This window comes from Passer montanus, unplaced genomic scaffold (genome assembly GCF_014805655.1).
Source record: "Passer montanus isolate IOZ18808 unplaced genomic scaffold, ASM1480565v1 scaffold192, whole genome shotgun sequence".
NCBI lineage: Eukaryota > Metazoa > Chordata > Aves > Passeriformes > Passeridae > Passer > Passer montanus.
Window position 1 is genome coordinate 234,060 of NW_024366503.1, and position 22,508 is coordinate 256,567.

At 56.8% G+C, this 22,508-nt stretch overlaps 3 protein-coding genes across 4 annotated transcripts in view; 1 reads left to right on the plus strand and 2 right to left on the minus strand.

Annotated features, from left to right (window-relative positions):
- PEX6 (peroxisomal biogenesis factor 6) overlaps nt 1–13,354 on the plus strand; it is a 17,748-nt gene extending 4,394 nt beyond the window's left edge. Inside the window, exons 5-21 of the mRNA XM_039706442.1 lie at nt 12–124; nt 197–357; nt 654–737; nt 1,400–1,502; nt 1,653–1,789; nt 1,873–1,984; nt 4,824–5,032; nt 5,176–5,368; nt 5,719–5,795; nt 5,889–6,021; nt 8,521–8,726; nt 8,820–8,881; nt 9,326–9,434; nt 10,145–10,261; nt 10,829–10,906; nt 12,306–12,445; nt 12,748–13,354. Coding sequence (XP_039562376.1) covers nt 12–124; nt 197–357; nt 654–737; nt 1,400–1,502; nt 1,653–1,789; nt 1,873–1,984; nt 4,824–5,032; nt 5,176–5,368; nt 5,719–5,795; nt 5,889–6,021; nt 8,521–8,726; nt 8,820–8,881; nt 9,326–9,434; nt 10,145–10,261; nt 10,829–10,906; nt 12,306–12,445; nt 12,748–12,884 — 2,171 coding nt within the window. The 3' untranslated portion in view covers nt 12,885–13,354. The remainder of the gene's footprint in view (nt 1–11; nt 125–196; nt 358–653; nt 738–1,399; nt 1,503–1,652; nt 1,790–1,872; nt 1,985–4,823; nt 5,033–5,175; nt 5,369–5,718; nt 5,796–5,888; nt 6,022–8,520; nt 8,727–8,819; nt 8,882–9,325; nt 9,435–10,144; nt 10,262–10,828; nt 10,907–12,305; nt 12,446–12,747) is intronic.
- Nucleotides 13,355–14,658: 1,304 nt separating this feature from the next.
- Nucleotides 14,659–16,874, minus strand: GNMT (glycine N-methyltransferase). The gene is made up of 6 exons (XM_039706439.1): nt 16,615–16,874; nt 16,353–16,480; nt 15,968–16,081; nt 15,331–15,473; nt 15,058–15,179; nt 14,659–14,965 (listed from the first exon to the last, which is right to left on the minus strand). Exons 1-6 carry the CDS (start codon nt 16,818–16,820, stop codon nt 14,794–14,796), a joined length of 885 nt encoding a protein of 294 aa, XP_039562373.1. The 5' UTR covers nt 16,821–16,874; the 3' UTR covers nt 14,659–14,793.
- Nucleotides 16,875–16,898: 24 nt separating this feature from the next.
- CNPY3 (canopy FGF signaling regulator 3) lies at nt 16,899–22,273 on the minus strand. 2 transcript variants are annotated; one of them, XM_039706441.1, is made up of 8 exons: nt 22,143–22,273; nt 21,711–22,022; nt 21,438–21,473; nt 18,619–18,742; nt 18,280–18,376; nt 17,778–17,900; nt 17,475–17,592; nt 16,899–17,341 (listed from the first exon to the last, which is right to left on the minus strand). In XM_039706441.1, the coding sequence occupies exons 1-8, from the start codon at nt 22,186–22,188 to the stop codon at nt 17,136–17,138; spliced, it is 1,062 nt and encodes a 353-aa protein (XP_039562375.1). In that variant the 5' UTR covers nt 22,189–22,273; the 3' UTR covers nt 16,899–17,135. The 2 variants fall into 2 exon arrangements, with proteins under 2 accessions (XP_039562375.1, XP_039562374.1); XM_039706440.1 differs by lacking the exons at nt 21,438–21,473; nt 21,711–22,022; nt 22,143–22,273 and adding an exon at nt 20,387–20,516.
- Between the last annotated feature and the right edge of the window lie 235 nt (nt 22,274–22,508).

Below are 22,508 nucleotides of genomic sequence, written 5' to 3' on the forward strand. Positions count from 1 at the left end.
CCTGTGAGAAGGGGAGGCGCGGGCCGCCCGCCGCGGCCCGGCCGACGGCACCGCGCTGCTGGCCCCGGCCCTGGCCTTCAACCTGGGCTGCGACCCCGCCGCCGCCGCGCACCTCCGGCTGCAGGTGAGCCGAGGCCCGGCACCCCGGGAGCGGGCCGGCGGCAGCCCCGGCTCACGGTGCCTGTCACCTCCGCAGAGGTACGAAAGGAGCGGCGCCGCCGATGGGAAGGGCAGCCGGTCCGTGCTGTCGGTGCCCCCGTTCGCCAAGGAGCTGCATCTGCAGATCGTGTGCTCGCCGGCCTACAACACCCGGGGAAGCTACGACTGCGTGCTGTACAGGCACTTCGAAACACCGCGGTGAGCTCTGAGGGCACTCGGGGCAGGCTCTGAAACTCTGTGTGTCTGTGTCACACACTGGGGATGTGCACATCGACACCCCCAGGGCGGGCCCTGTGTAGCTTTAGAACATCCCCTTGCATCTTCCTATCACGTGTATGCTCTGCTTGGACACAACACTTCTTGTCCTGTCCTTCAGAAGTCATCTTCAAGTCTCTGTGTTTTCTGTAAAAACACAAGTGATGCAGGGCAGGGAGGCCGCACAACCAGAAGGATTTGCTCTCTTTCACTCATGAAACTCTATGGGTTTTTTGTAGGCTGGTCCAGGAGGGAGACATCCTGTGTGTTCCAACATTTGGAAATGCTGAGTTTATAGAACTAAATGCAGACAAGTTCCTAAGGTAGGTCAGGAAACTCTGGCTCTATTACTTGGTACCAGAAGAGGAAAGATGCCTTTCCATGATTGACTGTCTTGAAAAAGGACAATTTATTCCATTCTGATCTGTCCCTGGATTTTAGTGTTTTTCTGTCTGTCAGTATACTGGGAAGAGGGAAATGTTTTTGTTGGATTATGGAGGGCTGAAGCTAAGAGGGAGGCCTCCATTAGCTCATTTGAATAGTCAGGAAGGGAAGACAGAAAAAAAGAGGTAGAGCAACTGATGGGGATAAAGAGTGAAGAGGGAAGGGTGCCTTGAGGGCAGTCAGAGCCACATGAACAAAGCAGAGTGGGAGCTGGGCTTCTCAACTTGTGACAAACAACAAAATGTGCATGTAAGCCCTAGGAGTTCTTGTTAGATTAGACTTTCTGCTTGGCCACCAGTTGTGCTTTCCTTGGTTTTGCTACAGTTGTGCTAAATGGGAGAACATCCCCTTTGTGTCAAGGTAAGGCTGCTCCCAGTGGCATTCCCAACATTCACATTGGCTGATCCTTGTGCATACTGCAAGAGGACAAGAGTTTCTCTGCTTACCTGTGCTTATCAGCTCTCTTCTTGTTGACATTTATATTGTTCCTTCCTTCAAGATTTTGGCTAAGCACTTCAGAGTGCTTGTTTTTCCCCCTTAGGTGGCCAGAGCTTTATTTCAAGGTGAAGAAGGTCGTAGGCATGGTGGAAGGCGAGCAGTCCGAGGGTTACCTGGTGGACACCCAGAACACGTCTCTCTATCTGGTGAGATGTTGGCAGAGAGCAGAGAGAGGAGATCTGAGCCTGAGGATGACCAGTGTACCTGTGGAGGCTTGTGCCTCCATGCCACTGAAAAATGACAGGACAGATTTTGTCACTGGTCTTTACTTGGGTGGTGTTTTTGCTTTCTCACAGGTGGGTTCAACAAACAGCACTGTCCCATCTGCCCCAGCCTACAACAGCAATGAGTTCTGGAGCAGTCTGTCTCCTGCGGGGCTTTCTGATGTTGTCAAACAGCTCTGCGATGCTCTTCGGCCTCACCTGAACCGCCGGTGGGTGAGAATTGTGAGAATTCCTTGGAGTGAGCCCTGGAGGAGGCGGGAGGTGGCCACAGGAGGATCCCTGTCTGTTGCAGGGCCGGCGCGCTGAGCGGCGTGGGCAGCGTTCTGCTCTCGGGGCCGAGCGGCAGCGGGAAGCTGATGGCTGTCAGAGCCGTGTGCGGCTGCCTCAACCTCCACCTCTTCAAGGTAATTCCTCCTGGGGCCAGTGCCTTGGTGGATTTACAACAGGGAATTATGGAAATGTTTTTCAAGTCGGCCCTGCCAACGGCCCTGCTGCAGCCATGACATGAACCCATCCAGGAGCTGCTTCCTGTGCAGATGCAGATGAATGAGGCACAAATGATACTGAGATCTTCTTTAGCTGAAAGGCAAAAGAAAAGCAGCCCTTGGTTTCATGCTAGCACGTGTACCAGACCTGGCCGAGTGAGGCACAAATGATACTGAGATCTTTAGCTGAGAGGCAAAAGAAAAGCAGCCCTTGGTTTCATGCTAGCACGTGTACCAGACCTGGCTCAAAATCTCTTGTCATGTAAAGCAGCTGCCCTGTAACTGTGTTCAAATTCACCACCCCCACTACCAAGAGCAGTGAAGTGTCAGGTGAAATTCACTGGAGTTGGTTTAATGTGGAATATGATGCCTGCCAGTATTAAGAATTTGGTTTTATGTCAATGGCCCCATGGAAACTTGTGCTCTGCTCTTCATATGTGTAAAAAAACAGATCACATTTTATGAAACAAGCTCAGAGAGTGGGTGCTGTTGCTGAGCAAATCCATGTCTTGACACAGATTGAACATCATGCACAGTTCTGGTCTCCCCATAACAAAAACATAAAACTGAACTGCAAAAATTCAGAGAAGGACACTGGGTAAGATCCGGGGTCTAGACCAGTTTCTGTGTGGGGAAAAGCTGAATAAATTCTTCAGCTTAAAAAATAAAGAATTAAGGGAGACTCTGATACAAGTTTTTACAAGATCTTTTTGAAAGAGATTTTTCACAAGAGCTTGAGAGGTCAGCAGAGCATGGAAGGTGTTCACTTTTCTCTGTGCCAGCATGAGGCCTGTGACTGTCAGATGAAGCTAGTGGGAGCAGGCAAGCTAAAGAAGATATTTCTCTGTGTAGGTGAGAGTATTTGGATGAGAAATCTACTGTTACAAAACCACATCTGACTGGGAAAAGCCCTTTTGATGGGAGTGGTATGTGCCTGGATGGCCAAAATGAGGTGTAGCACCTCTGTCTGTCCAGCACAAAAGGTTCTGGGAACCAACAGTGTCTTCAGTGACTTGTTAAAATTGTTGTTTTCCTCCAGCATACCTCTTTTGTTCACTCTGACAGTCTGGGATTATCCCACAAATGCTTTAATTTCCTTGAACCTGTAGAGATACGTTTGCAAAAGTGAGAGGCAGTTACGTGGTGACTTTTCTAGGAGGCTTTCTGAAATTCTGAAAGGAGATGGAAGAAGAATACAAATGGAAAGAATAGGGCTGGAAGGTTCCTCTTTTTGTGGAAGGAAATTGTGGGCTTGCTCCTTCTTTTGGTGGATATTTTGAGAATAAACACTTTTCCTGTTCTTTTCTCTCCAAGAAAAGCTGTATCTCTGGGTGGGTGGAGCAGGTAGATAGTGCCTTGGCCCACTGCTGTGCAGCTCATCTGGACATGATCCTTTGTGGTGCTGAGCTCTGACTTTTCTGAAGATGTGCCACAGCTCTTGGGATCCAATGCAAGATTGCAGGGATTTCACAGGACCTTCAGATCCATGTTTAGGATGACCTTGGAAGCACTCTGTCACTGTCATGTCCTGTCAGGCCTCAGGTTCTAGTGGGGTGTTACAGCTCTAGTTGCAGGCTTGTGTGCTGCTTTTAAAGACTAACATACTTACTGTTAAAGACAGAGATACTTTCTGTCCATCTTATTCTCCTGCCCCAGCTTTTACACTCCCCTCCCTTGGCCTCAGGTTCTAGTGGGGTGTGTGTGCAAGGCTACAGCTCTGGTTTCAGGCTTGTGTGCTGCTTTTAAAGACTAACATACTTACTGTTAAAGACAGAGATACTTTCTGTCTGTCTTATTCTCCTGCCCCAGCTTTTACACTCCCCTCCCTTTCTCACTGACTGCAGTGCTTACACTGCCATCCCACCTGCTCTTCCCTTTCTCTCACTGCTGTGACTGCCATCCCACCAGGACACAGTGATTCCTCCCCGCTCTAATGTCCACCACTTGATGATAAACAATTTTTTGTGCTTTCTCTCTGCCTTTTAGTACTTGCATACAGATACTACTGCTGTTAAGCCTGCCACAGCCCTAACTCCTGGAGTACATGGAGCACAGGAGTTCCTCTGCTCTGTGTCCCTGTCCTTACCCTTTGGGGAACTGTTCTCCCTGCTTCAGGCTGCCTTTTCTGAGCATAAAACTCAGGGAATCCCGGAGGTGGTTTGTCTCCCTGGACAACCTTGCAGCACCAGGAGGCAGCACTGCCTGTTCCCAGTCTGCTGTTCAAGGCTCACTAGTCACCTCTTCCCTTGAACGATTTCATCAAGTGTTTGCTTTGTAAACAGCGTCTGGGCCTCTTGCCATCTACAACTTCCCCCAAAACACCATCACCTTTACCTTCCTCCTGCACTTTGAGCCTGTGTGGCACTGGTTGAGCAGTTTCCTGGGCCTCCTCCTCTGCTCACTGCACTGTTCTGCAAGATGCCTTGTTCTCCCTGTCTTCCACAGCTCTCACCTCCCTTCCAGCTTTGGTTGCTGGGCTGTGATATCCACTGTATTGATTTCTCTGGTCCCTTTGCCTCACCTTTTTCAGATGAGACCCTCCTCCCTACCTCTTGCAGAGAAGCAAGAGACAGCCATTCATTCATGCTGAGGCATCCAGAATGTGCCTATTTTCAATATGACCTGAATGTGTTTCTGGGAAATACCAAGTTTGATCTCCTCTGAGCTGTGAATTGCCCTTGGAAAGCTCTGTGGAATGTTGTCCTAGGCCCCCCCCAGCCGTGCATGTTGCAACTGCCTTGTGTGGTGTGTCTGGCAGGTTGATTGTGTCAGTTTGTGCAGTGACACCAGTGCAGCCACAGAGGAGAAAGTACAGGTGGCCTTCAGCCAGGCCCAGCAGTACCAGCCCTGTGTGCTCCTGCTGAAGGACATCGAGGTGCTTGGCAGAGACCGAGATGGGCTTGGAGAGGATGCCAGGGTCATTGCTACTCTGAGGCAACTGCTCCTGGACAGAGACCCAGCACTGAGGTACGGACCCTGCACTTTTGCTGTGGGCATCCGAGGTAATTGCTTGCTTCTGCCAAGGGAGAGTGAGTTGGCATAAGTGATGGCAATGTAAGAGGGTACTTCCACAGAGCTGAGACCATGCACTGTCCCCTTTCTCCCCACAGCCACCCTGTCCTGGTGATTGGCACAACCTGCCAGCCCCAGAATGTTCCCACAGATGTGCAGACTGCTTTCCTTCACGAGGTGAAAATCGAAGCCCCTTCAGAGGAGCAGAGGAGGTTGATGCTGAGCATGCTGACTGCCAGCCTGCCTCTGGGCAAAGAAGTGAGCCTGTCCAAGCTGGCCCGCAGGACTGCAGTGAGTAAAACCACACTGGCATGTGGGGATGGGCAGGCTGGGAGTGCTGGGCCAATCTCCCCTAGCTGGCCTTGGAGAAAGGGGATAGTTCCCACAGCCTAGACAACTTCTTCACTGGTTAATCCTGGTGATCAGACATCAGCTTTTAAATGCAGATTTCTAGTCCATACCTTTTGCAGAGGTGTTGGCCAATGTTCAGCTCTGATAATAAAAAAAAATGAAGCTAGAGCCTTTAAGCAGGAACAGCTTGCTCAAGGAATAGCTCTGCAAGGAAGTTTTCCCTATGCTTTTTATGGCCTAGGTGTTGCTCTGGAGAGAGACTGAACTGCTCTTTGTTTCCACATTCACAGGGGTTTGTGCTGGGAGATTTCTGTGCCTTGTTGTCCCACAGCAGCAGGGCTGCTTGCACCCGCATCCAGGCCTTGAGGTAGCACAGGCAGCAGGGTGGGGGTGAGGAGGGCAGGGGCTGCAGCCAGTAGTGGGGCAGAGTCTGACTCTTTTCCCTTTCTTTCCTCACCAGTTTTCCAGGAGGACTGAGTGAGGAAGTGGAGAGGGATTTTTGCACTGCAGGGTTCCCAGTGCTCGAGGAGGATTTTAATGCTGCACTGGACCAGCTGCATGATGCCCACTCGCAGGCAGTGGGAGCCCCAAAGGTGAGATGCTGGGGCACAAGGAAGGGATGGGTTCTGCAGAGCTCTTGGCTCAAGATAACCATCACAGATCTTGCAGGGCTATGTTCTTGACATGTTGTTTCCTGCTCTGTCCTTCCGTGTGTTCCCTCAGCTTTCAGTGGGAAACAGTCCTTTGGACTTCCCCCATCAATTTTCACCCTCTTGGCTTGGGATTTGTCAGGGAAGCTCATGAAGTGCTAATTGCAGACCAGTGGTGCTGGAGGGGTGCCAGCTGTGCAGCTGAGCCTCTTGGGGGGCAAAGGCTGCCTCCCTGAGATCTCCCCATCCACCTGGCCTGAGGGAACAGAGAGGCTGTGGCACAGGCTGGTGAGGGAGTTTATCCACAGGTGTGAGAAGTCTTAGACTTGATCTCTGGCCTTGGATGCTGATTGAGCTGGGATGGATTTTTCTGACAGACAGGCAGTTTAAAGAACTTGGGGTTTCTTCAGGGAAAGTGACATGGAGAGGCTGAGAAAACCAGCTACCAGCTGCTCAGAATAGGTGGGATCTGCCTCTGGCAGCTCGGCACCCAGGGAAGCAGCATTTGGGGTGACTGGTTTGGCTGGGTAATGTGCTGTTAGGACCAAGCAAAGTGATCAGAACCTCTTTTCCATGCCCGTGAGTGCCAGCAACTGAGTTCAGCACAGGACAGGAAGCCTTGGCCTTGGAGCAGTTCCTCTGGCACCTTCCCCAGCTGCCCACTTAATTCAGTCAGTGAACTCTGTTCTATGGTGTTCACCGAGTTCTCTCTAAGACAAATAACCACAGAGCATGCTCAGCAGTGAGCTGTGTGAATGGGAGTTAATTCTGTTTGTATTTTACATTCCTTTATTGATTTCTTAGTAATTGGCTGTGGTCAGGAAGCCCATTAGCAGACCTGGATACTCTCAACACTGCTTTCAGTTCCCTGCTTGCACTTTCTGGTTAGTCACACATTTGTTTTCTGCACTTACAGCCTGAGCCTTCTGGAGAGAGCTGATTCCAAACCTCCACTTGTTAACAGTGTCTGCACTGTGTCTTAGACTTACAATGTGCTCCCCTGAAAACAACCTTGCTGCAGTTTTCCAGCTCCTGTGCTTATGTCTGTAGAGTTCTTCCTAGTGAGGCAGGATGAGCAAAAATGCAGAGGAGAGGGCAGCTCTTCCATTCATTGTCACTGCAGAAGAAGGGCCTGACCTTTTGTTTTAAAAGTTGGGGGTTTTTTTCTGAAAATCCTTGTTTTGTTTGACCTAATTTTCCTGGTGGACAGCTAGAGAAATAAAATAACATCATTTCCAGTAGTGAAGGAAGGAGATGCAAATTGGCTGAGGGGGGAAGAATTTTGCCCTAATCTATTTTTAAATTCCCCACTTGTGCTGGCACCAACAGCCAGCAGGTGGGGGGAAGGGTGGGGCTGTCCCAGGAGAGCTGCTCTGACTCTCAGGAGGATGTCATGCATGCTGTTGCATTCCTGCTATTCCTAATGTGGTGAGCAGAGCAGCAGCATGCTCTGGGATAGTTTTGCTCAGCACAAAATAACCCAAGAGGCCTTGGCTCACCCATCTCAGGTTTGGTGTCTTCTCTCTGTTCTCTGTGACCCCTCACTCCCCACTTGTGCTGGCACCAACTGCCAGCAGGTGGGGGGGAAGTGTGGGGCTGTCCCAGGAGAGCTGCTCTGACTCTCAGGAGATGTCGTGCATGCTGTGGCATTCCAGCTATTCCTAAAGTGGTGAGCAGAGCAGCAGCATGCTCTGGGATAGTTTTGCTCAGCACAAAATAACCCAAGAGGCCTTGGCTCACCCATCTCAGGTTTGGTGTCTTCTCTCTGTTCTCCGTGACCCCTCACATGTTTGCAGCTGACCCCCTCCCTATCTATTTCTCGTGAGCATACATGGACTTTGTTCTTGCATCCCCCTGTTCAAGAGCAGTGAGTGTTCTGTACACTGTCCTGCAGGATGTCTCTCCCTCACATCCTCCTTGCCAGCACAGAGGTCCTGGCAGCCCAGGTTCTGTCCTTCTGCAAGGTGTGAAGCCCTTGCACAATCTCACCCCTGTGGGGAAAAAGTGTCCTGAACACATTTTTACCTTCCCTCATGCATCCCAAAGTTTGCCTGCAGCAAGACTCTCTCCCCTCAAAGCTGCAGGCAACTCTTGCGCAATCTCACCCCTGTGGGGGACAAAGTGTCCTGAACACATTTTTACCTTCCCTCCTGCATCCCAAAAGTTGCCTGCAGCAAGACTCTCTCCCCTCAAAGCTGCAGGCAACCCTGGCAGATACTTTCCCTGGGGTAGTTTTGCTGACAGATGATCCAAGGGGCAGTGGAGGATTGGAGATGAAGTGCACTCTGTGAGTGCAGCATGCCTGGGGACCTGTTTGTACAGTTTGGTTTCTCCTTGCAAAGCTCAGAAGAAGGGAAATGTGGGTACTGGATACTGGAGCTGCCCAAGCACGCCCAGGGGCTCAGGAATAAGTGCTGACAAGGATTCTCCCTCTCTTGGCAGATCCCCTCAGTGTCCTGGCAGGATGTTGGTGGGCTGCAGGAGGTGAAGAAGGAGATCCTGGACACTATCCAGTTGCCCTTGGAGCACCCGGAGCTGCTGTCACTGGGTCTGTGCCGCTCTGGTCTGCTGCTGTACGGGCCTCCAGGGACAGGGAAGACCTTGCTGGCAAAAGCTGTGGCAACAACATGCACCATGACATTCCTTAGGTGAGAAATGGGAGGGGGGTTCACACAATCTGACTTCCTCCTGGCAGGGGATGGGTGTCCTCTAACTGGCTTCCTCTTCTCCCTGCCCCACAGCGTGAAAGGGCCGGAGCTCATCAACATGTACGTTGGGCAAAGCGAGGAGAACGTGCGCAATGGTGAGGACGTGCAGCCTGCTCCTGCCCTGGGGAGATGGGCCTCTTCTGTAGTGCTGCAGGGAAGGAGGCAGTGCTTAAACCCCCTTCCCAACTCCCAGCCACAGCTCTCAGCAAGGGCTTGAACCCAGCTGTCTCCTACAGTCTGTTCCCTGCCCCGCAGCTTCCCGTCCTGATCTCTCTGCTCCTGTTGCTCCTGTCCCTGGTGTTCCTGATGGGACAGCAGCTCCTCAGAGACACAGCTGAGTGTCAGGGCCCATCCTGCTCGGTGCTGCCTGTCCCCAGTCTGTTGAGCCATGAGAGACTCAGGCGGGAGCAGTTGGTGGTGGTGATACAGTGGGCATTTGGTTTCCATCCACACCTCTTGCCTGCTGGGAATGTAGCAGGTCCTGTTGCTGCTGACTGCTCCTCCACGTCTTTTTCATCTTCTGTGCTGTCTCCTCACAGTGTTTGCCAGAGCCAGGGCAGCTGCTCCCTGCATTATCTTCTTTGATGAACTGGATTCCCTGGCCCCCAGTCGTGGGCGAAGCGGAGATTCAGGAGGTGTCATGGACAGGTGAGTGAGCATCAGGTGTCCTTGGGAGAGCAGGATTCCTGCCTCAGCTGCAGGCAGTGCATGAGTTGCCCTGAAAGGCATAGTCCATTCCACCTCTCTTTCTCTGTTTTTCCCCTCTCTGCCCTCTTCAGCTCTCAGCACGGCCTGTCTCTTCTCTGAGCATTAGTACTGCTGTTTGCATTGCCTCAGGTTCCCGATTGCCCAAGCTAGTTGTGCAAACATTTGGTTAAGACAGTCTCTTCCATCTGCTTCTGTGGCTGCCAAGTGCTCCCTTTGGCCTCTCCAAGGTCATCCTTTACACCCCTGCTGTTCTGTCCTCCTATTAGCTGCTGTTTCCCTGCGGTGGGAAACCTTTCAGCTGCTTCTGGTAGAAGCAAAGTGTGTACAGCTTAGAGATATCCAGAAACAGGGTTATTTTCCCTAGGCCTCCTCTGCTCTTCTGCTAAGCTGGCAGTCCCCATCCAGTCTTGTTCTGAAGGACTGTCTGGGATTTGCAATACTTTGCAGGGAGCCCATGTGCTCATTGGCTGTGCTGATGGAAGAATGTGGATGGCTGTGTAAGGGCTCTTCAGGGAAGAGAAATAGGAGCTGAAGTCCAAGAAATGGACCTGCCACTGGCCTCACTTCTTCCTTTTTCATTGGTGGCTGAGGGGAGACACTGGGTGACTTGCCAAGGCATAGTTCTAAGTATCCTGTCTTGCTCCCTGCAGAGTTGTCTCACAGCTCCTTGCAGAGCTTGATGGCCTTCATTCCACCAGAGAGGTGTTTGTCATTGGAGCCACCAACAGGCCTGACCTCCTGGACCCAGCTCTGCTACGGCCGGGCAGGTATGTCACATCCTACCCTGCCTCACTCTGGAGGAGCTGTGGTGAGCAGGACTGTGTCCCCAGCATGTTCCCTCTACAGAGATTGTTTGTGAAGGCCCCTGGCTCACAGGAGGCCAAGAGGAGGCTGGTGTCTGTGGCTGTAGCTGCAGTGTAAGATGCCACAGCTTGTTGTCCCCAGCACTCTGGTTACTGCCCCAGCAGCACAGCAGGGCAGTGAGGGACCTGCTGTTGCATCAAACAATGGCAGGAATTGGTGCCCCTTGGTCCTTTCTGCACAGCTGCCCTCAGCCAGTCCTCAAGCCTGTCACTTGCTTGTCCTGGGGCACTTTGTGTCTGCTGTTGCTGGACCCTGGGTGGTTCCTGTCAGTCCATTTCCCCAGCCTGCTGCTGTCCCTCCGAGCAGCCCTGCCCTCCAGCACATGGACTGCTTCAGGCTCTGCATCATCCACAAACTGCACAGCCAAAGGAGCTGTCCCAGGGCCACCCTGCAGCTCCTGGTGCACTGGGCTGAGCACTTGTGGCAGGTTTGCTTTGGCCTGTTCCCAGCTGCCTTCTCTCTGCTGACAGGTTTGACAAGCTGGTCTACGTGGGCATCAGCGAGGAGCGGGAGTCGCAGCTGCAGGTGCTGAGCGCCGTCACCAGGAAGTGAGTGAGCCTGTGCTGCTGCAGCGCCCTCCCACCTCCTCCCAGGAGGTCACAGCCCTCCTGGGGCTCATGCATGGCGTGCTCCATCTTGGCTTCATGTCTGAGCCCTGGGGAGTGCCTGAGGTCACTGAGCCACAGCCAGCGGGTGGGGCAGGAGGACACAGCAATTTCCAGAAGCTGGGCTGGGACTAGTTTTTCTGCAGGGTGGTGGAGCTCAGCCTGCCTGTCCAAGTGGAGGGGTTTGTAGAGTTTTCCAGCCACTGTGCTCTTCTTAAGGAGCTCAGCCACATCCTGATGGTGTAGTGAGACTGCGGTGCAGCTGCAGGACAGGAAGCTCCCATTTGATTCCTGCAAGAGTTCCTCTGCTGTTTGCCAATCCAAGTGTGAAGGCAGCTCCATTCATCTCACTGCCTCTCCTCCTGTGGTGCTCAGGGGTGTTCAGACTGTGATCTGTGTCTTCCCAATCACTGGTTGTATGGGATCACTGAACAGCAGGGTTTGGCTGCTTTTCCAGCTGCTCTGAGCTCCTGAGAGTATCTCTGGAGGGAGAAAAGCAAGTCCTGAAATTTGGGTTCAGAGGTACCACCCATCACAGCTGGGTGAGTGGCTGTGGCTGCCTCTGCAGGGACTTTGTCCTCGATAGCTGTGATCACCTCTGCCTGTGATGGTAATTGAGTAGGAGAGGTGAGAGTGTGAGCTGGCTGCAAGCAGCTTGTCACACCCTGTGTCTTGGCCACCATGCCCTCCAGCAGCTGCTGGTCATGCTGAAGGAGGCTCACTGTCTGCAGCATGGCTCTGATGGGGTGGTTTGGTGTTACAGTGGTTTGTACTCTGTCATTAAACATGTTCTCATCCAGCCCTGACTGGAGGTTGTTCCCAGGCGTGTGGAACACTTAATTTATCTAGGTGAGAAGTCAAACACCAGTGGCATAAACAGATGGTGTTCTAGAGAGTTCATCCTGCACCATGGCTCCAAGACTGCTCCCTGCATCCTTTGTGCTTCCTAGCCTGGAACCAGAGAGGCCCAGAGAAGTTGTGGATACCATCCCTGGACATGTTCAAGGCCAGGCTGGGTGGGGCTTGGAGCATCCTTCTCTAGTGGAAGGTGTCCCTGCCTATGGCAGGGGAGTTGGAACAGGCTGATCTTTAAGATCCCTTCCAACTCAGGCCATGCTGTGCTGTGGTGCTGTGATTCAAAGTTTCTTTTGATCCTGCTTAGCAGGAGAGAGGACCTTGCTGCAGGGATGTTTAAAAAAAACAGTAAAGCAAACTTTTTTTTTTTTAAGCCTTCAGAGCACATTCTGGAAGTGGCTAAACATGGATACTCTGCTTGTTCCTGCCCAGTCATACTGGTCTGTTTTTTCTTGGCCTTTACACCTTTGTTTTTCTCTCTTGGCAGGTTTAAACTGGATCCTTCTGTGAATCTCACCACCATCCTAGAAAAATGCCCAGCTCAGCTGACAGGAGCAGACATCTACGCCCTGTGTTCAGATGCCATGATGTGTGCTGTCAAACGCAAGGTGGAGTGGATTGAGGAAGGTAGGAGCCCTGCCCTTACCTGTCCCAGTTGTTGGAGCAGCCCAGCACAGGGCCAGAGAGGAGAGCTACCACTGCTGGTAGCTGGGCTGTGTGAGATCCTCAGCAGCTTTGGGACCACAGTGCTGGGCTCTGGGTTATTGCCAGGCAGGCAGTTTCTGCAGATGTGGCCATCTCCAGCTCCAGTGCTTGGCCCTGGGGGAAGGAGAGAGACACAGCTTTTCCTTTGATGCCTGGAGAGTGGCCTTTTGGATCTTACCAGCTGCCCCTGTTCTCAGCTCTTTCACGTTGTTTCTGTCATGCAGGGCTGGATACTGAGAAGTCTGCTCTGATCCTGACCATGGAAGACTTTCTGCAGGCTGCTGCCAGGTTGCAGCCATCAGTCTCTGAGCAGGAGCTGCTCAGGTACAGACTCATCCAGCAGAAGTTTGCGGCCTCCTAACGCTCAGCAGAGCTGGGACTGGAGAACAGGCACAAACAGGCACTGCCTGCTCTTCTCTGATGCCTCCCAGGCCCCCTTCTGTTGAGCTTGGGTGGAAATAGTGTCTGTGCAAGCCAAGGCCTGGTGGAAGTGCTTCGCTGCTCATCCAGGAGGGTGGTGGGTTCTGTGAGGGTCCCTGACGTGTCAGCAGTGCATTGTGGCTGCTGGGAGCAGAGCAGGGTGATCTCCTTGCAGGGACAAAGCCGTGGGCAGTGCAGTGGTGTCTCCATGGCTGACAGGCCATTCTTTGGTGGGGGAGCAAGGCTCAAACTGCACCTGGTTTGGCAGCAAGTGCAGGGCTGGAGGCAGCTGCTTGTTGGGCTGTCAGCCCTCAGTGGGAGGTGCTGGCCAGAGGGCAGCAGGGCACTGCTGCTCCAGCTGGCCTGGACTTGACATAGTCTCTGAATAAATACAGTTTTTTTAGCACTAGGTGCTCACTGCCTGACCTCGTTATTGCTTCTGATGGTGTCTTAGGCTCAGGAATGTCCCTGCAAACTTTTGGGTGGGCTGGGTGGTACAGAGAAATCTTGTCCTGCAGGTAGAGAGGGGAGCACACCTGTGAACTAGGCTGGGGCCACTCTCATCTTGCCAGAATGGCTGGAGCCCGTGGTGGATGAGGAAGGCCTGAGGGAGAGGCACTTGCTTGGCTGTGAGCTGAGCTCCCTCTGCAGAAGGAGCCCAGTTCTTGCTGGAGACACTGAGTGACAGGACATGAGGCAATGGGAGCAAGTGGCAGCAAGAAATTCCCATTGGATGAGAGGAAAAACTTGTCATGGGGAGAAGGGGAGCTTCAGCCTTGGAAATACTCAAACCTTTTCTGGAGCAGCCTGGAGCTGCCCAGTCTGCACTGATTTGTGCTGAGCACCACTGAGGTCCTGTCTCACCTCCCTCTGCAGCATCACAGCAGCTGCTGGTGGCATTGCATATCCCCTGCTTCCCAGCCTTTTCCAAGGGTGCCCAACAAATGGCACTGGAGCTGTGTTTGGCAGCTGCTGTGGCCAGGTGCCTGCAGCTGCCCTCAGCTTTGTGCAGCCCAAGGGGTTGCTGGTGCCAGGTTTTGCCCCACCTGCTGCAGGCACTGAGCCTGCTGACAGCTGGATCCCTGGGCCAAGCGTGGCTGTGAGGGCCTGCTCCCCCTGCTAAGGGCTGGTTCCACAGCAGCTCCTGGCATTCCATGAGTGAGTTTGCAGCTGGTGCATGCCTGGAGCCCTGTGGCTCTGGCTCTGGTGCCTGAGCGTGTTCAGGCAGGGCTGTCCCTGACCGCACTGCTCCGTGCTGCTGGATCTGGGCACCACATCTTCCCCAGGGTGGGAGGGAGGGAGGGAGCTGCAGCCACAGCAGAAGCTGCTTGGAGCTCCAGCATGGAGCCTCCCCACTCTGGGAGCTCCAGTGGGGGAGTGGGTACCCCTGTATGGGGCTGGGAGTGTCAGGAACAGGAGACAGCACCTGCTTGGGAGGTGCAGGTGGGATAACAGGTTCCAGCACACTCCTGTGAGTGGTGCTGCAGGGACTCAGCTGGGGTGTGCAACCACCTGGGAGCCAGCTCACCCCTCCTTCCCCCTTCAAGGGAAGCCCCAAGCCCCACCTGCAGCTGGGGCCTTGGTGGGGCAGCTGTGCCTGCACCCATCCTGTGCCACCCCCAGGCTGAGCACCTCCTTCCACAGAGTCCTGAGCAGGCAGTGGCCGTCCCCCTTGCCCCGTACCCTGCCCATACAGGGACACACGGACCATCATCGAAGGTAGCTCTCACAAGTGTTCTTCATTAAGGAGAGGGGTCTCCCAGGTGGGTCTCAGCCATGTCCCCACCCCCTGCTTGGACCCACAGCTGCTTGGAGCTCTCAGGCACCACAGTCCCATCTCCGGAGCCCCCTCAGCCCATCTTCTTCACGACGTGGATGAAGTAGCAGGGCACGTGGGCCTGTCCCGGTGTGTAGGGCTGGAAGTCGCCCAGGACGCTGTGCTGGCACTTTCCCTGGAAGGCACCTTTGAGCAGAGCCGTGAAGGCCTCCAGCCGGTGCGGGTAGTACGAGAGGCGGAACTTGCTGCAAGGAGGCAGTGCTGGTGAGGCAGGGGCACAGCGGGCACGGTGCCAGCCACCCCCCCGCGCCGGGGCCACCTCTGCAGCCCCTCTCACCTCAGCTCCGGGTCTGCCCCTGCCTTGGTGGGGGGGACCTGCACCGTGTAGTCCAGGGTCACCATGTGCGCCTTGTTGTTCACCAGCAGCACCGAGGTGGTGATGTCCTTGGTCAAGTCGCTCTGGGAGACCACAGGAGGACATCTGTGTCCTGCGGGGACTCGGCGGCCCCCAGCCTGGGCACAATCCTGCTGCCTGCCCTGCCTGGCCCCCGTGAGGCCGTGGGGCTGGGGCAGAGGGGGGTGGGATGGGGCAGGGCCTGCCAGCACCGACCTTGTAGTAGATGTTCTTGCCGGGCGGCGCGCAGCCCGTGGCCAGGATGTGATCGTAGTTGCGGTGGTCGATGATCAGGACGCCCCCGGGCCTCACCATGCTGGCAATGTTCCTCAGGGCCAGCTTGTGGTCACTCTGGTCCCCTGGAGAGGAAACAATGGTGTCACCAAGCACTGGCTGTACCCTGTGGCACAGTGCATATGTCCTCGTCTTACCCGCACACACGTACACATGCGCACACAAATACCTTCCCTACCATCTTCCCCCAAATCTCAGCTTGGAGAACCCACAGCCCCACCCATGGCATGAGCTCAGGCACGTTCTCAGCCTCACTGGAGCAGAGCATGCCACATGGGAAACCCACCACACAAATCTGGGTGTGCCTCCAGCCTTGCCACAGCAGTGACACCGATGCACAAACCTGCACCATGACCATGGAGCCCAGTGGGCCCACTCATGTCACAGACTGGGGCAGTGGGGCCTCAGCTCCACCCTCATGGAGATGCACCATGAAACAGCAGCTCCACTGTGTGTAATCCCATCCCATTAATGCCATGACTTAGGACACGTTCTCAGCTTGCTGGAAAACTCCATGCACACACAGGTGCTCCCCCTCCTCTCCCCTGCCCCAACTCACCTTTGAAATCAGGCAGGTGTGCAAAGGAGTTCCCGAGGCAGATGACTGCATCAAACCCATCCCCTGGCTTCTCCAGGTCCTTCTCCAGCGTGAGCCAGTTGGCCTCCTCGATGACTGCAGCACAGGGAAATGGATGAGCGCAGGGACACCCAGCAGCCTCCCCTGCCTGCAAGACCCCATCCCAGCATCCCCCCGCCCTCCCAGGCCCCCGTGGCTGCTGGCTCCGGCTTGTCTTTGCCGAGCATCTGGCACTGTCAGGTCCCCGCAGCCGGGCCACCCGGCCAGGGGCAATCCCAGATGAGTGCCCGAGCACTGCGAGGGGCCATGGACAGTGCGGGACAGTGCCAGTGTCCGCGGGCCCCTCCCGACCCCGCAGCCCCCGCACCCCATCGGTCGAAGGGCTCCTCCTTGCGCCGCTCCCAGCGCTCCTTCAGCGCGTACTTGAGCATCTTGTCGCTGGCATCCACGCTGGTCACCTGGAAGCCCTCCTCGAGCAGCATGATGGAGTCCACCCTGGGGACAGGGCTGTCAGCGGGGCCGGGGGCGGCACAGGGGCCGGGGAGGGGGCACTGGGGATGGCGGAGGGCCCGGGTAGCCCCGGGCAGGGAAAAGGGACACCTGGGATGTGGGCGGGAGCGGGGCCTCACCCGGTGCCGCAGGCCACGTCCAGCACGGAGCGGCAGCGGTGCTGGCGGAGCAGCGCCAGGAGCCAGCTGCGGTACTCGGCCGTGCGGCCCCGCGTGTCCCCGATGTACAGCTGCCACACGCGGGCCGCCTCCCCGTCCGCGTACTGGTCCGGCAGCCCCTCCGCCGCCACTCCCAGCGACCGCGTCCGGTACACGCTGTCCACCATCCCGCCGCCGACAGGGACCCGGACACCGACACGGACCCGGACACCAGCAGAAGCAGGGCCGGCAGTGGCGGCGGCGGCTCTGGGGAAAACGTCTTTATTTACAGTCCCGGCGGCGTGCGAGGAGCGGGCGGCGGGGCAGCGCTCGCGGCCTGCCGGAGCTGGAGCCCCCGGCAGGGGTGCGGCGGGGCCGGGGCCGCGGCTCCGTGACACCTAATCACGGGATAGCACCCAGGCTGGCAAGGCGGGGCCAGGCGCTCTGGTCTCCCCCGGGGCACAAGTCCCTTTCCCTTTGGTAGCCACAGGCCCGGAGCGTGCCTACAGCTCATCGGCTGGGCTGTGGGTGAGCGGAGCCTGCTCCTGGACCCCCTCCAGGGCCTCCCCTGTGTCCGGAAGGCTGGCAGCTCCCTCGCGCTCATCCTTCTGGCCCTTTTTCTTCTTCTTCCCGCTCTTTTTTTTGCTCTGCTTCTCCCCCACGCTTGCCAAATCACCCTTCTTGCCAGTCCACTTCTCTGCCAGGCAGCCTAGGGAGAAGAGGAGAAGAGAGGGGCAGTGGGCTCTGTTGGACAGGCAGGACTCCCCATGCCTCAGCAAGGCTCCCCTGCCCTCCTGAGCATCCCTGCATTATTTCAGCCCCTGGAAGCCACCAGGACTTACTTGTGTCCTTTCCTTTTAGCACGTGGTTGGCACAGAGAAACTGGGAGAGATCCTCTGTCTGGTGGTGCCTGTACCAATCTTCGATCACATCTTCATACTCCTCCACCAGCACATCGCACTAGGGCAGAGGGGAGAGCCCAGCTCCAGACGTGTGCTGCTGTGGCAGGACCAGGGCCAGGCTCCTGCCACAGGTCCTGCCACCATCCTGCTCCCAGCAGCGCACCCCTGGATGCTCTCCCTCCTTCCACTCCAGCTACAAGGTCACAGCAGCCACTGGGGGCCAATCCCACGGGGAGGGGATACCTGCTTTTTGAGGTCAGCCACCTCAGCCGAGGTCTCGTTCCACAGCTCGTAGGGGATGTCCATCACCACCTTGACACCCTTGTGCACCAGATTGTGCAGGGTCTCGAACGTCTCCGACATGCCCTGTGAGGGAGGGAGCAGCGCTGCCTGGTGAGGCCGTGCTCCCTCTGCAGGGCTCCCACTCTCTCCTCCCAGTGCCAGCCACACAACCCTGCCCAGCCATGCAGGAACACGCGAGCCAGATCCCTGGGGAATTATCAGGGGCAGTTCAAGGAGCAGCGAGTTCCCCTTTGCAAACCTGTCCCAAACCCAAGAGGAAGACAGCCAGGCACTATAAGCAGCGAGTTCCCCTCTGCAAAGCTGGTCCCAAACCCAAGAGGAAGACAGCCAGGCACTATCAGGGGATCCAGAGGATGGGAACAATGAACCTGGTTTGTCACCCTGGCAGTGCAGGGATGGGTGAGGCACGTTTGGGAGCAGGAACTGGAGGAAGGGGCCTCACCTTTGCGAATCTGTTACTGCCGCTCCTCTCCTTGTGCAGGTTGTAATCCAGCAGCCGCTTGCAGATGTTCTCTGTCACCTCAATTAACCGGATGTCCCTGCACGGAGAGAAAGGCTCAGGCTTGGTGAGCAACAGCCGGGGCACAGGGTGAGCCCCCCAAAGCTCCGGAGCAGTGACAGCAGCAGGAACCTCCTGTCCCACTCCCACTTACGACTGTGTGTACTTGACAGCGGAGCCCTTGGGCCCCCAGCAACAGCCAGGGCACAGGGTGAGCCCCCCAAAGCCCCCCGCTCCAGAGCAGTGACAGCAACAGGAGCCTCCTGTCCCACTCCCACTTACGACTGTGTGTACTTGACAGCGGAGCCCTTCCCGTCCAGGAAGCCATACTTGGTGTCGATCACCTCCTTGGTCTTGCCAGTCTCCTCGAAGGCGGATTTCAGCTCCACTGCTACGTACTTGCACACTGTGGGAAGGAGAGAGCACAAGTGCTTTAGGGGGTGTCACTGTTCAGGCACGCAGTGTGACAAAGCACCTGGGACAGGAACCAGCCCAGGAACCGGGCATGCCAAAGCTGCTGTGAGCACAAAACGCATTCTGGCCATCCAAAAAATAACCAGGAATGGCTCAGCTGCTTCCACTGGAGCACCCAAACCAATGTTTCAGTGTAAACCAGCTGCTGTGGCACAGCTGGAAGTCACACAGGCTCAGTTTTCCCCACAAAAGCCTCTGCCTCCCTGCCACAAGCTGCTCTCCTCCTTTGGGAAGAGCACGGGGTCTTTTTGCAATGCAAGTCCCAGTGTGGCTCAGAGCTTCTCCTCATGGCAGCACGTCCCATCTGGTACTGGTTCTGTGCTCTCAGTGCCCTGGGGACACTGGGGCTGGGCTGGAGACTGAGCAGCTGGCAGGGCTGGGTGACAGGACAAAGTGCTGGCCGTGGCCTCCAGCAACACAGCCTGGGGCTCTGCCTGCAGCAGAGACCACATCATCAACAGATTTGGAACACAGTGCATGGTTATTTTTATAAAGCTAAAAAAAAAGGCTTTATTTCTTCTGTAAAAAGAGCCAAACAGAGCTATAGAAACAGACAGCAGGAGAAATATCTCAGGGGTTTACAAGTGGGAATGGGAAGAATGGAAGCCAGGCATGGTGTGGCTATTCCTCCCCCAAAAACAGGGTCTCAGGAGGCTGGAGAAAGCTTTGTCCAGTGCTGTGGGGTCCTGTTTGCCAGGAGCCACCTCTTCTTCAAGCTCCACTTTAGGAGAAGTGCCAAGCTCCAGCAGGAATGGTCTGACAGCAATGAGCCAGTGTCTTCTCCCAGGCAATGATGAGAGTTGAGAGATGCCCCAGGCAGGAAGAGAGCGAGGTGGGTTCTCAGAGCTCCCATGCAGGCGTTGAGGAGCCTGTGCACACCTCCTGCACGATCCTTTCTCTGCTGGCACAAGGGGCTGCGGCCATTTCTCAGCTGGGATGATCTCTCCTTCCTGCAGACCTCTGGAGCTCGGATCTCAAGGATGTCCCCCTCCACACCACACCTGCTGCAGTGTCCCCACACACACCAGGAGTGCTCAGTGCCGAGTCCAGTTATCCAGACGCTTCCTGCAGCTTTTGCTGAGCACTGACACAGGTTTGAAGCCTGGGCAGGAAGAGGAGCAGAGTGTGGTCAGTGCTTGCTCTGATGCTTCTCTGAGGTTACGCTGCTGCCACAGCACAACTCGGACATCAGCATCTCCAGAGCTGCTTCCCCGGCAGGGAAAGTTTTGTAAAGAACTCCTATTTTTAAAAATTTTCTCTTTGCTGTTCAGCTCCAACATGTGCCTGCACAACAAACACAGAGAGACCGCACCAAGCAGCAAATGCCCGTCATGACCTGCCCTGGACTGCCTGCGAACCAAAGGGATACTCAGATAGGAAGCATCACGGAGACCGAGCTGTGAGCAGCACACACAGCCAGTCCCAGCCACGAGCCGGCAGGCGATGGAGCGGCTGCCGGGAACAGCCATGCCCGCGGGCAGGAGGCGGGCAGGGGGCAGCCCCGCTCCAGCAGCCCCCGGCCCGAGCAGACAGCGGGCGGCCGCCGATCAGCCCGGCCCCCCGAGGCCCCGCTTACCCTCGCACTTGCTGGGCAGTCGCACCCAGTCCGAGTCGTCGCCCTCCGCCAGCGCCGCCGCCATCAGCAGCATCAGCACCGCTGCCCCCGCCGCCGCCGCCATGACTCCGCTTCCGGGGCGCGCTCCCGCCCCGCCACGCCCGGTTACCATGGCGACCCCGCCGCGCCGGCCAATGGCGGAGGCGCGCGTGACCCGCGTGACCAATCCCCGCCGGCCGCCGCCAGCCAATCCCAGCGGCGCGCGGCCCCCGTGGCACCGCCCCCGGGCGGTCCCGCCGAGCGCCCACGTGGGAAGGGGCGCGCACGTGGCCGCGGGGCCTTCCCTGCCTCTGGAATTATGGAAACTTTCCCACCCGAGGTACCTTGGGGTCCCTTCCCATCCTCGGGGTAATTCCGGGGCCTTGCCACCCACAGAAATGTGTCAGCTCCTCTCTGTTGTCTCAAACCAAGATTCCCATCCTGTACCTCCCCCAGCCAACACTGGGTCTCCTCCCTCCTCCGTTTGGGGGTCCCCTCTCTCGTCTCCAGAATGTTTCCAGTGTCTTCCACACCGCTACGCCAAACCAGGGGGACTTACCCTTCAGGCGTGGGCAGTTGCCCCTGCCCTCAGCTCTGGGCGAGGAGGATGGAGGTGAGGAGAGCATCGGAGAGCAAGACCTTCAGCAGCACCAGGCGGACAGCCATAAGCAGCACGGCCAAGGCAGGGGCCGGTGACACTGCAATGCAAGGGTGAGCTGATGCCTGCCACAGACACCCCACACACTGCACCCACGTCCTTTCCATGCCTGCCACGGCGCCGTGTTTGGGCAGACTTGGGCTCTTTACACATTCCAGAGACACCTCATGTCACCCTCGTGCTGTTCCCGAGGGCAGGCTGGCTCTGACCCAGTTTCCCCATTCTTCCCACCAAGGTGAAGCTTCCCTCCCTTCTTCCCCAGTCCCACAACACTGGGAAAACCCATCCCAACCACCACATAGCCCCAGCCCAGCCACTGCCAGGGCTTTCTCCCCGGCAGCTGACATTCCCACCAGGCAGGGGCCAGAGACTCACCAGCTGTGCTGCAGAGCTCTGCTGCCTCCTCGTTGCCTGTGGGATGAAAGAGCAGCTGGGGAGGCGCTGGCAGCCCAGCAGCAGGTGCACGGCAGGGCTAGCCACAAACCCCTTCCTGTGATCGGGACAGCAACGTTTGCCCCTAGGGCCTCACACCTGCTCCCTGCTGGCTCCAGAGGCCCTGCCGGCCTCTCTCCTCGGGGGCCGGCAGTGCACCCACCGTGATGGGCAGCAGTGGCCAAGGCAGGCAGGGGGGTGGCAGCAGGGTCATACCCGTGATGCGGATGGGGCTGGAGCTGTGGGACGGGGAGGTCCTGTTGGCCCCCACGTGGCAGGCGAGCTCCCTCTCGCGCGGGGGGTCACTGGAAAGGAGGGACACGGAGCAGACGGTGCCACCATCCTCCTGGGAGGCCCCATAGGCAAAGGACTGCAGGATGCTACCGTTCCCACCGGAGATCCAGACAGCGTGGCCAGAGCTGGGGGCCAGGTCGCTCACCACGCACACCACCAGCTGCCGGCGCTGCCCAGCCAGCACCATGCTCAGTGGCGGGGTCAGCGTGGGCAGCGGCACAGCTGCCCTGCCGACTGAGGGAGACAAGGGTTAGGGGCGCTGCTTCCCTCACACATCCCACCCAGCACGGCTGCCAGCTCAGCAGAGCTCAGCCTTTGGTGGCACCCGGCCTGGCTTTGTCCCGGGGTACTCACGGGGCAGGAGCAGAGCGGCAGCCAGCAGCAGCGGGCGCAGCTCCATGGCAGCTGCGGCGCACGGGGCCCCGAGGGCTCAGCCCCAGCCGCAGCTCCGGTGCACCGCCCCCGCCGGGGCTGCGGGGCCGGGGCTGGCGCGGCGCCCCCTCGCCGCCGGTATGGCCGCGCTCCGCCCCGTGCTGCTTCCCGTGAGCCACGGAGCGAGGCCCGGCCCCGGGGTGCTGCACACCCCCACCGCCTCCCGCCCGCCGAGCCCCGGGAGCACCCCCGGGCCAGCAGGCGAAGAAGAAACTGCACAAGAGCTCTGGGTACGGCACAGAGGAATGGACGGACACCGGGGACAGGGCGGGGTGGGTGGGTGGCAGC